General features: G+C 40.2%; 1 protein-coding gene across 2 annotated transcripts in view; it reads left to right on the top strand.

Moving 5' to 3' along the window:
• Window positions 1-14,187, top strand: part of PLEKHA8 (pleckstrin homology domain containing A8) — a 34,889-nt gene that overhangs the window by 6,553 nt on the left and 14,149 nt on the right. For both annotated transcript variants that reach the window (XM_081882188.1, XM_081882189.1), the window contains exons 2-6: window positions 9,637-9,753; window positions 10,247-10,402; window positions 10,957-11,081; window positions 12,005-12,148; window positions 13,323-13,363. In XM_081882188.1, coding sequence (XP_081738314.1) covers window positions 9,637-9,753; window positions 10,247-10,402; window positions 10,957-11,081; window positions 12,005-12,148; window positions 13,323-13,363 — 583 coding nt within the window. The remainder of the gene's footprint in view (window positions 1-9,636; window positions 9,754-10,246; window positions 10,403-10,956; window positions 11,082-12,004; window positions 12,149-13,322; window positions 13,364-14,187) is intronic.

Below are 14,187 nucleotides of genomic sequence, written 5' to 3' on the forward strand. Positions count from 1 at the left end.
CAAACCTCTGCAAATTTAATACCAGATGCCCTTGGCGTTGTGTGATAAAGGAGGATGCTAAAAATTGAGAAATAAAAACCAAGGGGCGAAGGATGTTAATAGATTGAGTTAAAAGAGCCCGACCTGTTTTCGGACCAAAGATGGCGCTGAAACTAAAATCGTAAGAGCGAAACAAAGAGATTACTGTCTACCCGCTATAGGAACGGAGAGTGAAAGTCCCCGTCGGCAGAGCGGCGGGGCAGAGAAAATAAAATTGTAAGAAAGTAACCAAGTAAAGGAAAACCTTCAGAGACTTTGTATTACTTTTGGGTGACTGAGATAGAGCCAGAGGCGGATTTAAAAGCCGAAACTAAGCGGGGAAGAGGGAAGAACGGAGCAAGGAGGAAAGTACAATGCATAGTCGACGTTGAAGAAATAAACGTCCTCCCTCCCCTTCATGAAACCGGACGGCAATATTAAAAATAATTAGAAAATTGCGAATCTCCCTCCTCGATTTTTTTTTTTTTTTTTTTCTGGACTTTACGGTCTTGACTTTTAAGATTTGGCTTTTCTTTTTGCTTACTTTATTAACAGCGGGGGGAGCGTATAGCTCGGGACCCGCGATTTATGGCTCGCCAGCATCTGTCCCTTCTTCATAGCGATTAAGTTGGATTTTTATAATTTGGCTCCGCAAAAGACTCAGTTAGATGTTGGGGGAAAACCCGCGAAACGAAGGGTGCAACATTGCAATGATTTGACCTATTTAGGAAAAGAAACTCCACAAAAAAAACTTCACCTACCTCACCCACGACCCCCCCCCCCCCGCTTTGTTAGAGGTCGACGAATAAAAGAACTTATTGGACAATTCCAGTAGTAAAGCGTAAAGCTAAGAAGCTGAACCTCGGTCCAGACCCTTTTCCCTTTGTGGACTATTTTTGCACTATAAGGAATACCTGGAAATTTTTTTTTTGTTTTGTTTTTTGTTTTCACCTCCCTCTTGCCCCCCCCTGTTTTTGTCTTTCCCCTTGTCTTGCTCTGTCTCTCCTCTCCCTTACCCCACCCCCTTCTCTGTATCAGTACTAATCAGGAACAACAGCCAGATAGTAATCAGAAAGATTTCTGAATAAAGTCCCCTCCATGTGGATTAGGCCAAACAAGTGGCTGAAGATGGTTTAAAGGAAAGAGAAATAGACTGCTACAATTTAATGAAAATTATAACAAAACTGGGTCATTGAATATATTTACAGTTCTATAATCAATCTTCACAGTTTTCCACTTAATTTTTCTTTAAACTTGCCTTCCACCCTCCCTTTCTTTCCCCTCCATTTGCCCTCGTATTCTTTTTTCCCTACCTCCTTGGCCTCTCTCCCTTAAAGACAAACATCTCTTGAATATTCAAGAGCAACAACTTCCCTAGGTGGGGATAGTATACTTTTATATTGTGTAAGTGGTCAGTAAGTTGTGAGTTTGCCTGTTTAGTGGAATTTAGAGGAGAAATAGAAGAGATTGTAAGAGTTTCATTCTGGTTTAAAGGCAAGCCAGTAAATCATTGGTTGAAATAATTAAGATCATATTAGACTGTGCGCCCTCTAGGGGAGAGCCTTAAGAAGTTAAGTTGAACTTTGTTGATTCTTAAAGAAAAGGGGAGATGGCGGGCAGGGATGGGAAGAAGGGAGCGGGAACACCACTAGAGAGGAGAACTTCACGACAGGAAGAAATTAAAGATTTAGACGCGCTATGGATGAAAATAAAAGAAGAACTTAAACAGAATGAAATTCATATAGAGAAAAAATTAGGAGAGATGCAGGATTCGATTGATAGAAAAATAGAGGGGGTGGTAGGAGAACTGTCAAATAAGATAAAAGAATTAACGACCCGAACAAAATCTTTAGAGGAATCAAACAAAAAAGTACAAAAAGAAATGAGAGATCAGAGAAAGGAAGTGGAGAAAGCAAAGGAGAACTTTGGAGAATTAAGCAAGACCCAAGATCAAGTTCTGGACAATCTAGCATTGATGGAAATGAAACAAAAACAGTTAAACCTAAAATTTAGGGGAGTGGGGGAAGAAATAAACGAAGATATTAAAGGAAAAATGACTAAAGAACTGGCGAAGTGGCTAACTATGAAAGAAGAAGAAGTAGCTCAAGCAATAGAAAATGCCTTCAGAATAAAGATAAGACCCAAACAAAGTAAACTGAAAAAGGTCCCAGGAGATTGCTTGGTGATCTTTAAATCAACAGAGATGAGAAACAGAATTTTGAGAGAGAGCTACAAGAAAAAATTAGTAATCGATGGAAGACCAATCATCATCTTCAAGGAAATACCGATTAGGCTTCTGCGTAAGAGAGAAGGCTATAAACAATTAGCTAACATTCTAAGAAAAAATGGAATATATTATAGATGGGAATTCCCAGAAGGGATCTCCTTTTTTTATAAAGAAAAAAGATTCAAGATCGCAGAAAGTCAGGAAGTCAGTAAATTTCTACGTAGATATGAGAAAGACCTTGGGAGGATGGAGGACAGAGGCGGGGGGAGGGGTGGAGAGAGGGGGGAGACAGGTGATGCGGGATCGGGAGGAGGAGAGACTGAGAGGGGTTTGGAAGGAGAGGATGAAGAGGAGAGGGAGGGGGGTGAGACAGGGGAGGAAGAAGGGGGTGAAGAAGAGGAAGAAACAGAAAGCGAAACCACTCGAATTTAATTTGGTAAAACCTAAATAGGAAAATCATTGATTTTAGTATTAGACAAGAGTAATAATGAATCTTAAAATCTTAACATGGAATGTAAACGGTTTGAATGACAAAACTAAAAGGAATAAAATTGCAAATGCTATGAAAAAGAAAAGATTGGATGTAATCTGTATGCAAGAGACCCATGTAGCCAAAAAGCACAAACATGTCTTGTCAAACAAGAACCTAGGAACAGAATTTATAAGCTCTTCGTTAGAGAAAAAAAAAGGAGTAGTAACATATGTTGATGAAAGATGGGAACCTAAACTGATCTATAAAGATGAAGAAGGAAGGATTCTGGGAGTACAAATTAATTTCCAGGGGGAAAAAATTAACATTGTAAATATATATGCCCCAAACTCAAATAGATTAGAATTTTTTAAGAAACTGGAACAAGTCCTAATAAAATTAGAAAATAACAGGTTGTTGTTATTGGGTGACTTTAATGCAGTAGCTACACCAGAGATGGATAGACAAACAGAAAAGAAAAAACGAAACCAAGGAAAACTTCCAAAATCATTCCAAGACTTGGAAGAGAATATGGATCTTATAGACATATGGAGACATAAACACCCAACAGAAAAGCAGTTTACTTTTTTTTCAGAGGTACATAAAAGTTGGGGTAGAATAGACCAAATATGGACCTCGAGGGAACTCACATTAAGAGCTACCAAATGTGAAATTCAACCGAGAACCCTCTCCGATTACAATCCAATAACACTGGAAATAAAAGGCCCAACACAAGGAGGTTTCAGGTGGAGGTTAAATGAATATTTATTAGACAATGATGAAGTTATTGAAAAAGCCAAAGCCACCCTAAAAGAATATTTTGACCTGAATCTTAATGTGGGAATAAATCCAGAAGTAGTATGGGATGCCAGTAAGGCGGTTCTAAGAGGTTTCTTCATTCAACAAAACAGTTATAAGAAGAAAATAAGACAGCAAAAGAAGGAAGAAATTCTCAAACAGCTTAGAGAATTAGAGAAAAAACTAACAGACAACCCGAAAGACGAACAAAGTATACACACAATAAAAATATTACAAACACAATATTCGATGTTAATGAACCAAGAAATTGAATGGAAAGTGAAGTTAATGAGGCAGAGATATTTTGAATCGGCAAACAAAACTGGGAAATTACTAGCCTGGCAACTGAGGAAAAGACAAAAACAGAATGTGATAAATAAAATAAAAGTAGGGGAAGAATTGATAGAAGACCCAAAGAAGATACAGGAAAATTTTCTTAAATTCTATGAGAAGCTATATAAAAAAGGAGAAGAAGACTTGATTCAGATAGAAGAGTACCTACAAAACTGTGAAGGAAAGACTGTAACAGAAGAAGAGAGATCTCAACTAAACAGACCAATAAGAATAGAAGAGATTCAGGTGGCGATTAAAAAAATGAAGTTAGGGAAAGCTCCGGGACCGGATGGTTTATCGGCAAAATACTATAAAGTTTTGGAAAATCAACTGACACCAGCGCTTTGTAAGACATTGAATAATATCCTGAAAGGAGGAAAAATACCTGAGTCTTGGAGGGAGGCATTTATAACGTTAATTCCAAAACCGGACACAGATAAACTGAACATTAAAAATTACAGGCCAATATCTCTATTAAATAACGATTACAAAATATCTGCAGACATCATGGCAAGCAGACTAAAAAAGTGTCTAGCAAATTTAATCCATAAAGACCAGGTGGGTTTCCTCCCGAACAGGTTTTTGAAAGACAATGTAAGACACGTTATAAACATAATTGAATATTTGGAGATCAACAACGAGATACCGGCGGCACTGATTTTCATAGACGCCGAAAAGGCGTTTGATAATGTCTCTTGGGCGTTTTTAATAAAATCTATGGAAAGGGCTGGGATAGAGGGAGAATTTCTAAAAGGAATACAGGCAATATATTCAACACAATTGGCAAAATTGGTAATAAATAACAATCTAACAGATACATTTAAAATAGAGAAGGGAACAAGGCAGGGGTGCCCTCTCTCCCCGCTCTTATTCATCATGGTGCTTGAAGTCCTGGCGAATAAATTAAGATCGATACCAGAAATACAAGGAATCAAAATAGGGCTGAAAGAATACAAGTTAAAAGCCTATGCGGACGATCTGATGTTATCTCTGGAAGAGCCGCAAAGAAGTATTGGTAAAGCGCTGGAGGTCCTAGAAGAATACGGTAAATCATCAGGTTTTATATTGAATAAACTAAAGACAAAGATGCTAATAAAGAATTTAAGAAAGGTGGAAAAAGAAAAATTAGAGAGAAAATATGGCATATTGGTAGCAAAAAAAATAAAATATTTAGGAATATGGCTTACATCAAAAAATATAAATTTAATTGAAGATAATTATTCGACAACATGGAAAGAAATCAAAAAAGATATGGACGTCTGGAATAGAGTCAATCTCTCATGGATGGGCAGGATGGAGGCAATAAAGATGAATGTCCTTCCAAAAATGCTGTTTTTATTCCAAAACATTCCTGTAATTAGAGGGTCTAAAGTATTTAAAGACTGGCAGAAAACCCTTTCAAGATTCATATGGCAGGGAAGGAGGCCAAGGATCAGATTTAAATTACTCACGGATCGAAAGGAGAGAGGAGGGCTCGCAGTCCCTAACCTAAAATTGTATTACGAAGCCGCCTGCCTATGTTGGGTTAAGGATTGGATAACATTGGAAGATTCTGACCTATTGGACTTGGAAGGAGCAGACAATAGGTTTGGCTGGCATGCCTACCTATGGTCAAACAAGGAGAAAGCCCATAAGGGGTTCTCAAATCATATCATCAGGGGTCCATTATATGAAGCCTGGGAAAAAAATAAAAAGTTGTTGGAATGGAGAACACCTTGGTGGCTGTCCCCAACAAACATCCTAATAATTAAAAAAATTAACATGGAAGAGCCAAAATTAACATATGAAGATTTACTGGTAAGATCGGAAGACAGTTGGAAACTAAGACCATATGAGGAGCTGAAGGGGAAGTTGACAAGCTGGCTACAGTATCATCAAATCAACGTGATTTGGACTGAAGATAAAAAAATTGGAATGAATGACAAGAAATCGAAATTTCAGACAGAAATAATAGAAAGTAAATCTAAGTTACTATCCAAAATGTATAATATATTGTTAGATTGGGATACAAAAGACGAAGAAATTAAGGAAGTTATGGTGAAGTGGGCGATAGACCTGGGGCATAACATAGAATTTGAAAAATGGTCAAAGCTGTGGAATGAGGGAATAAAATTCACGGCGAGTGTTGCAATCAGAGAAAATTTAGAGAAGATGATATACAGATGGTATATAACACCAGAGAAACTAAATAGGATGTATAAGACTGGTAATAAGGCCTGCTGGAAATGCAAAATAAAAGAAGGTAACTTCATACACATGTGGTGGACATGTGAGGAAATGAAAAAATTCTGGAACATGATATATGATGAATTGAAAAAAATATTTAGATACACGTTCCCTAAAAAACCAGAGGCCTTTTTATTAGGTATGATTGGGGAGGAAATTAAGAAAGAAGATAAAACTTTATTCCAATATTCAACGGCAGCGGCCAGAATGTTAATCGCTCAAAATTGGAAAAGCACGCATATACCAACTGTAAGGGAGTGGCAAACAAAACTATACGATTTTGTTGAATTGGCAAAAATGACGCAGAGAATTAGAGAACAAAAGAATACAAAGTTGAAAAACGATTGGTCTAAATTCATGGCATATATAGAAACTAACTTTAAAAACCTACCAACTATAGCAGGTCTAATATAAAACTTCCGATGTGCAAACTAACAATCAACATCAGCGGTAAAAGCGATATTGTAAAAAAAATTAGAAATCCGAAATCAATAGGGAAGGAAGTCAGATAGCGTGTGATTTGTATCGGTCTAATGTTTATTTTTTATCTCTATTTTTTTTATTTTTTCTCTTTTCTGACCTGTCCTTTTTTCTTTTTTCTTTTTTTTTTACTTTTTGCAATGGTGCCCTTTATTTTTTATTTAATGTTTTGTGTTTTACTTTTTTGTGAGTATGTGAAGAATGAAACTTAATAAAGAGAAATAAAAAAAAAAAAAAAAAAATTAGAAGGGTGTGACTTACTTACGTAACCAAGCTTTGCGATAGATGCAAGTTCAAATACTTGCACTCTCAAAAGTACCATATAACGATCACTCCACATCTCTATATTGCTTTCAGTGGCCTGGTTCTCACAACACAGCAAGTTCCAAGACTGCGCAAATGTGAACTGGAACGGGAGGTCCTATGCACAGTGGTTAAAACACATTTTACAGTTTGATACAGAATACTGTAAATTGGCCCTGTGCAGGAGGAGCTGTTCTGCCGCTGCAGCAAGACAAAAAAGCATAGTTAAGAATATTTATGATCAGACTCCCAACCGTGAATTAAAGTATTACATTGACTGAAGTGCTATGTATTCCTTACAGTGTCATTTTTATGCCACAGAGAGGTCTAAAGCAATTAGCTGCTACGGAACACACCGTTTCATTATCTGTTACCTGAGTTTCCGTGCATATTTATATTGCATTACTTATTTTCCCCCCACTGCCCTGCCTCCCCCCCTTCTTTTGTAAACAATTTGTATTAATTTTCAGTTACTAAAATCCAATATAAACCACATTTTATCAATCTCAAATTACAATTCAGATTCATACACACACACACAAATTATAAAGCCACTTATACATTTTGTGTGGCTTCCCGCGTGCTAGATTTCAAGGTGAAATATTTTATTTCATCCTGCTTCCGAGTCTTAATTAATCCAATTACATTCAATCTTGATCTTAATTCTTTATCAACAGCTACAGAGTTTTTGATTTCCATTCGTATTAACACATTTAATAATAAAAAAAAATTCTGCAAGAGGAGTTCTGCATCCCATCTATTTCCTGTGTGTGGTGTTTATCTTATCCATGTTGCTGCCTTTCCCGTTCATGCCTCTCTCTATTAAAGGTCACAGATTGAGGAACTGAAGTCTTCCTGGCAAGACCTCCCCCCCCCCCACTGGAACTGCAAGAGGGGCTTTGTATATTAGATTTGGTAATAGAAAGCAGAGGTGTTTTTCCAATCGCATCAGGGCAAGTACCGGTAGCTCTGGGGAAGGTTGACTTGTTTGCCTGTACTCTTGCAAGTCCTTGGCTTTAATGGATGTATTGGCAGATCTGGGCCTGGCCGCAGCTCAGGATTAAATTAGTTTGTGTGTCTGACATTTCGCCAGATGCTGCAAACAGCTGGTGCTTGTGTGAAACGAGCCAGTTTTGCCCAGGAACGACCCACCTCTTTCTGTGCAGTGAAGGCGAAGTTCTTCCAAAGCATGGCTGTGATGGCCGGCAATGGCCTCCCTCCATTATTCCAGCAGGTGTGGGCCTTGGTTTGTTCTGGAGCTGCTTCATTTTGGCTGTCTTGTTGCCGTGCAGTAGCCAGAGAAAGGGGAGCAGAGCATAGGAGCAATTCTGGAACAGACTTTGCAAGAAGAACTGAGCTAAGACATGGGCTGCAATCTCCCAACCCCCTTTCCCTGCGAGTAAGCCCATTAAATTCAGTATGCTTTACTCCTAAGGGGACATGGTTAGGATTGCGCCATTCGCTTCTCAGCAGTCAGGTGTGCACTTACGCAATGTGTCTCTTTTTTTTGTAAAAAAAAAAAGTGTTTGCTGTTAAAAAAACCCAAATTCTGTATATAGGTTGGCTTAGTGTTACGTGCAAACCAGGGCAACTCAGTTAATTCTGCCACAAGTTTGGGTTTTAACAAAAGTATACGGACTTGCTGTTTTGTGGGGCTTGTCAGCCTGGGAAGCTAGCCCATCTGGGAGAAGGAAAACTCTGATGCTAAACCTTCTCTGCCTTGTGGCTACATATTCATTCATTAGAAAGGTTTTGGTAGTAAACCCCAAGGAAAATCCATACCTGTTGCCACGTGGGACATGTTTGAGAGGAGAAAAGGCTAAGGAGTAAACCCTACACAAATCCAGAGTAGAGTCCCTAAGATGATTGGATGGTGTCTTGTCCACCTCCTTCCGTCAACTCCTGCAGCCAAGCTGGTGCCAAATGCATTTTTCTGCTTTCCTTTCCTTTGTTTTTGTTTTTTATTTTATTTATGCTTTTCAGGTTTATACATTTCACTAATTTTACAATCATTTTAACATTTCGAAACTTGACTTCCTTCCCCCTCTTTCTGCAGTTCCTTAAATTTATTTTTAATATCTTCTGCATATCCAAATTAACTTAATTTGCTCATTTATTCAACTACTTTAAATATATACTCTTATAAAACTGCAGGTTATTACAATAATCCTGACAATGTTCTTATCTGTTTACAATTTATCTGTAAATATTCAGCATACCATTTCCATCCAATAAACCATTCCAAGAATAAGAAATCAAGATAACAAACTTTTCATAAAAGTTTGTTATCTTTATTTCTTATTCTTCCTGTAAGTTTCACCATTTCTGCATATTTTGTATCCATTCTTTCTTTGCTGGGACTTCTGCTTCTTTCCATTTTGGGGCGAGTAACATTCTTGCCGCTGTAGTAGCATACATGAAAAAGTTTCTATACAGTTTAGGTAGTTCTGTCCCTATAACTCCCCAAACTTCTGCTTCCTTTGGACCACATCAACAAGGCTGAGAAGGGGAGTCTTGTTCTCTGGGCAGCCCAGGACCTCCATACACACTGTCCAAACTTGGACCCCAGGGAGATGAAACAACGCAGGACGTAGCAGTTACGAGTTGCCAGTCTCTGTAGCTACAGCAGGCGCTGTGATTCCCTGGTGGTTTGACTTCAACCCTGAAGGCTGCAGCCCATTCTCTCTCAAGACAGATGGATTCAACCAACAGTTTTGCAAATACCAACTAGATACATGTATATTCCTTCTGGCTGTGATTGAAAAAACACGTTTCTTCCCAGGCTGGCAGCCTCGATGGTTCATTCTCGCAGGAGGTGTGTTATCCTACTACGATTCACGGGAAGATGCTTGGAAAGGCTGTAAGGGGAGCATCCAGATGGCAGTATGTGAAATTCAAGGTAACTAAGAGACATGAATCTGCAGTGGGACTTCCATTGTGAACTAGAACATGTCAATTCCATTCAGACATCTACACACAGCCTCATTTGACTGTAAGTAACAAACCTTGGTTTATCAAGCCAAGATATGCTTGAGGCTTAACACACATACCCCATTTGTGCCACCCTATCTTTCCTTGACACACTACAACGGAATACTTCCTTGCTTAACTAACCAAATGATCCAGGAAACCGTGATTATCTTGATGAGAACGAGCCAGCACCTGAAACCGTGGTTTGAAGTTGGTTTCAGATCCTGTCTCTCCCGCCCCCATCCTCATTACCATAGTTTGACCTGTTGGACATAATGGGAAACCGTGGTTAACTGACCTAGGAAATCTTCAGCTACAACACGCTGAGAACGGAAGAGGGAATTGGCAGCATTCATGAGCACAGAGCTCTTGCATGATGTTGGCTTAGTAAGCTGAGTCAAGTCTAATTCTGTTGATCTTAGTTCATTCTGCAGACAATACGCGGGTAGATTTGATCATCCCTGGAGAACAGTACTTCTATCTGAAAGCCAGAAATGCGGCGGAGAGGCAAAAGTGGCTGATCGCTTTAGGAACTGCCAAGGCCTGCTTGACGGATGTCCGGACACAGAAAGAAAAAGGCAAGCCGTTCTTAGCTGAGACTTCTATCCCCACCTTACTTCCCAGCATCCCAGAAAACAACATTGCTTGCTTTGTGTTTCCAGTTTTATTTTCCAGTCAGCAAATATTTAGAACAGTTTGTCTTGTGTTTTGTGGGACCTTCCACACCACAGCCTTTAGGGCTCTATTTAGTTCCAACACATTTAGTTTGATTCAGCTTTACGTGGGCACAGAAAGAAAGAATTGCTAACTTTATTCGTTCGTTGATTAAATTTTGTCCTCCCTCCAAATAACCCACCTATGGGGGGTGGGAATTGTGATAATGGGTATTTATTTGCAGCATTGAAAAGTATTTAGTTCAGGCATAGGCAAACTCGGCCCTCCAGATGTTTTGGGACTACAACTCCCATCATCCCTAGCTAATAGGACCAGCGGTCAGGGATGATGGGAGCTGTAGTCCCAAAACATCTGGAGGGCCGAGTTTGCCTATGCCTGATTTAGCAATTTAGAAGCTTTATAAAGTTGTTTCTGATCACATCTGTTTGACTTACCTGTGTTACTGCTATTAATTCAGAGTTTACAGAAAACACGGACATTTTGAAAACAAAAATGGCAGAACTCCGGCTGTATTGTGACCTCCTTGTTGAGCAAGTGGCTAAAACGAAGGAAGTCGGCATGTCTGGTGTTTCAGCAGCTCAGGTAATGTGGTATCAAATAAAACCTGACCATGTCCAAGGTGCGAGAGAACTTCACATCCATAGCAGCAATCCCTTCGCTGTAGCATCAATAATATGTTACAGGTGGAGCAGCACTTAACGCCACATCCCAAGACCCCCTCAGCTTTTGGCTGGTCTGAAGATGCTGGCCTTTGCCTGCTGCTGTTGAGGGTTGGTTGTATTATATGCTTTTCATTATTTAGAAATTGTTTATTGAGGGTGTTTTTTATGTTCATATCAGTACAGCTTGTATGGTTCTGCCATATGCCGCTCCGGGTGCATTTATGTTTACTCATTAAATTTATCTCTCACCCTTCCAAAGAGGATCTTTAAAACAATTCCAGTTCAGATGCAGACTGGAAAAGATCAACATTTAGTAGAACGGGGTGTTATTATGGTTGTTAATTAAGAATGGCATGCCCTGGACACCCGAGTCTGGAGTTTTGGGGAGAAAGAGACCCCCCCCATATCACTGTATCATCTGTTGAGATGCTCTTGCCAGTTCCTCCCCAATCAGTAGTGAGGCAGATGTCAACAGAAGAGAGGAGATGTTATCTCACTCCTCTAGGAGGTCTAACTTGCCACTAATATTACTGTGCAGCAAAAAAACCTTTCTATTCGCCCAGAATTTGTTTTAAAAATTCTGTTAGCATTGCCTTAGAGTGTTGCTCTACTACTTCTATCTGTGCCTTTTATACTGTTGATTTATTGCTGTGTTTTTACGTCCTTGTGAACACACACACACACACACACACACCGGAATTTTAACTAAATAAATAAGTTGTTTGTGCAGGTGTGTCAACCTGTGCTGGAAAAAGCAAATGTTAGGAGCCTGGTTTGGGGCAGGCTCGACAGCCTAGAAACCAGGTAGTTCTTGGAAGGTAAAGTCATCTCCCCCTTTTTCAGAATGGAATTGATATGGGAGCACTGTTGAAATCCACCTGCACCACCTTTCTGAAGACCCTTGAAGATTGTATGCACATTGCAAACGCAGCCTTCTCTTCGGAGCTGCTCCTGTCTGAATCTCCCAGCGTTTCCAAACCAAACAAGGTAAGCTTAAGCGCAACCTCTGATCCTAAAGTGGCAATCCACTCTTCCCTTGGTTGCGCTGTTGTTCAGCACTGCATTTATTTAGCAACTTCGGAACGCATGATTTAACTAGGAGGCTGCTGTGCTGGTTTGCCTGTTTGAGTTGTACCCAATTTTGGAACTTTACAAGTTAAAGCATACAATCAAACCTCGGTTGTTGAACGTAATCCATTCCGGAAGCCCATTTGGCTTCTGAAATGTTTGGCATCTGAGGCGCAGCTTCTGATTGGCTGCAGGAGCTTCCTGCACTCAAGCGGAAGCTGCATTGGACATTCGGCTTCCGAAAAACATTCAAAAACTGGAGCATTTACTTCCAGGTTTTTGTTGTTCGGGAGCCAAAACGTTCCAAAACAGAGCCATTCAGGAACCAAGGTTTGACTATACAATAAATCAAGCTGAGGGTCGAAGACATTTTACAGTATAGTCATTGGTGAAGTGTCAGTAAGACCAATTTGATATGAGAAGGACAAGAAAAAGGGAAAACTGACCCCTAAGACCATGAAGAGCAGCATACTGCTATATAGAGGGTCGGTCCAAAACATTTTGCTGCCTGAGGCAAAAGGACAAGATGGTGCCCTTCCCATTCCATGTATAGAATGGCGGCGTGAAGCCTCTTCACACTTGAGGGCAGCAGCTACTTTAGGGGGTTCAGGGCAACCTAGCTTAGGGGACTTGGAGGAGAGGGGGGATGAGGCAGGAATGCCATTCAGCATTTTCCACATCAGATGATTGCTTCACCTGCCTAATGGTAGAGCCGGCCCTACATGCATAGGTTTGTGTCTTGAATCCTTCCATATTCTTTGGATGTATCTAAGGCAAGCTGAAGCCGCCAGTGGGAAGTGGCGGTGCCACAAACCTAGCCATCAGAATAGCTGCTGTTGACTGGGAGGAGGAGGGGTGAGGCAGTTGGGACATTGGCACTGTACGGATGCACCTGTGGAGTCAAAGTGGCGCTTCTGCTGTTATGCCCACACAGTACCAACATCCTTGCCACTACCTGTTCCCCTCCTGCTAAGGAGCAGTGAGTCTGCTGGCCAGATGTGAGGGGTGCCACAGTGGCGCTCTGAAGGAAAGTACGTTTCTGAGGTTTAATGATACTAGCATAAACAGTTTTCTTTTCCTTTCCTCCCCACAGCTAATACCTTCCGTCTTATTTAGCCGTGATATATCAGAAAGGTACGGTGCACATTTTTCTTCATTCAGTTGTAGATTGGGATGAAGCCAATTAAGCATCACTATTAGAAATAACAAAGAGAAGAAGCATAAAAGCATGCTCTTGAGGGGTGTGCGTGTGTATGTGTGTTCAATATATAATATAATATACATTCTTTAAGCTGTTCCAAAGGAGCCCATCCTCTAGGTTTCACCACCTGAAATAGGATGCATATCAGTTCCAAGAACCTGATGGATGTCAGTTTATTTATATTGCCAAGGCAGTGCTAATGAACCATTTTAAGCTGTGTTCTCTTATTTTACTAGTCTTGGGTATTTTTCGCTCTATAAGATGCCCCAGACCATAAGAAGCACCTAGTTTTTGGAAGAGGAAAACAGGAAAAAATATATTCTGAATCCCCTGCCCAGGAGAGGCTGCGCGCAGCTAAGGCTCCCCCAAGAGCCGCACTCCCTTTAAAGAGCGCATGGAGTGTGTGTGCGGCTGCTCTTCTCCCTCCTCAGGGAAAAGCCCCCAAGAGCCGCACACACGCTCCAAGCAGCTTGTTAAAGGGAGCGCTGAGCAGAGCCTCACGCCTGCATTCGCTCAATAAGATGCACACACATTTGCCCTTAATTTTTAGGAGGGGAAAAGTGCATATTATAGAGTGAAAAATACAGCATATATTTTTTAAAAAAGCTGAATATGTACACTAAAAATACATATTAGAGGCTACAGAGCACCTTTTAAAAAGTAAACCTATTCTGTGACTTTCTGCCCCAATCCTGGGATTCCTTGGGAGTGAAGCCGCATTGCGTTACATCACTCCCAAAGCATTCTGGGAATTGTG

The sequence above is a fragment of the Podarcis erhardii genome, assembly GCF_964252035.2.
Source record: "Podarcis erhardii genome assembly, chromosome: 12".
In the NCBI taxonomy this organism is placed as follows: Eukaryota; Metazoa; Chordata; class Lepidosauria; order Squamata; family Lacertidae; genus Podarcis; species Podarcis erhardii.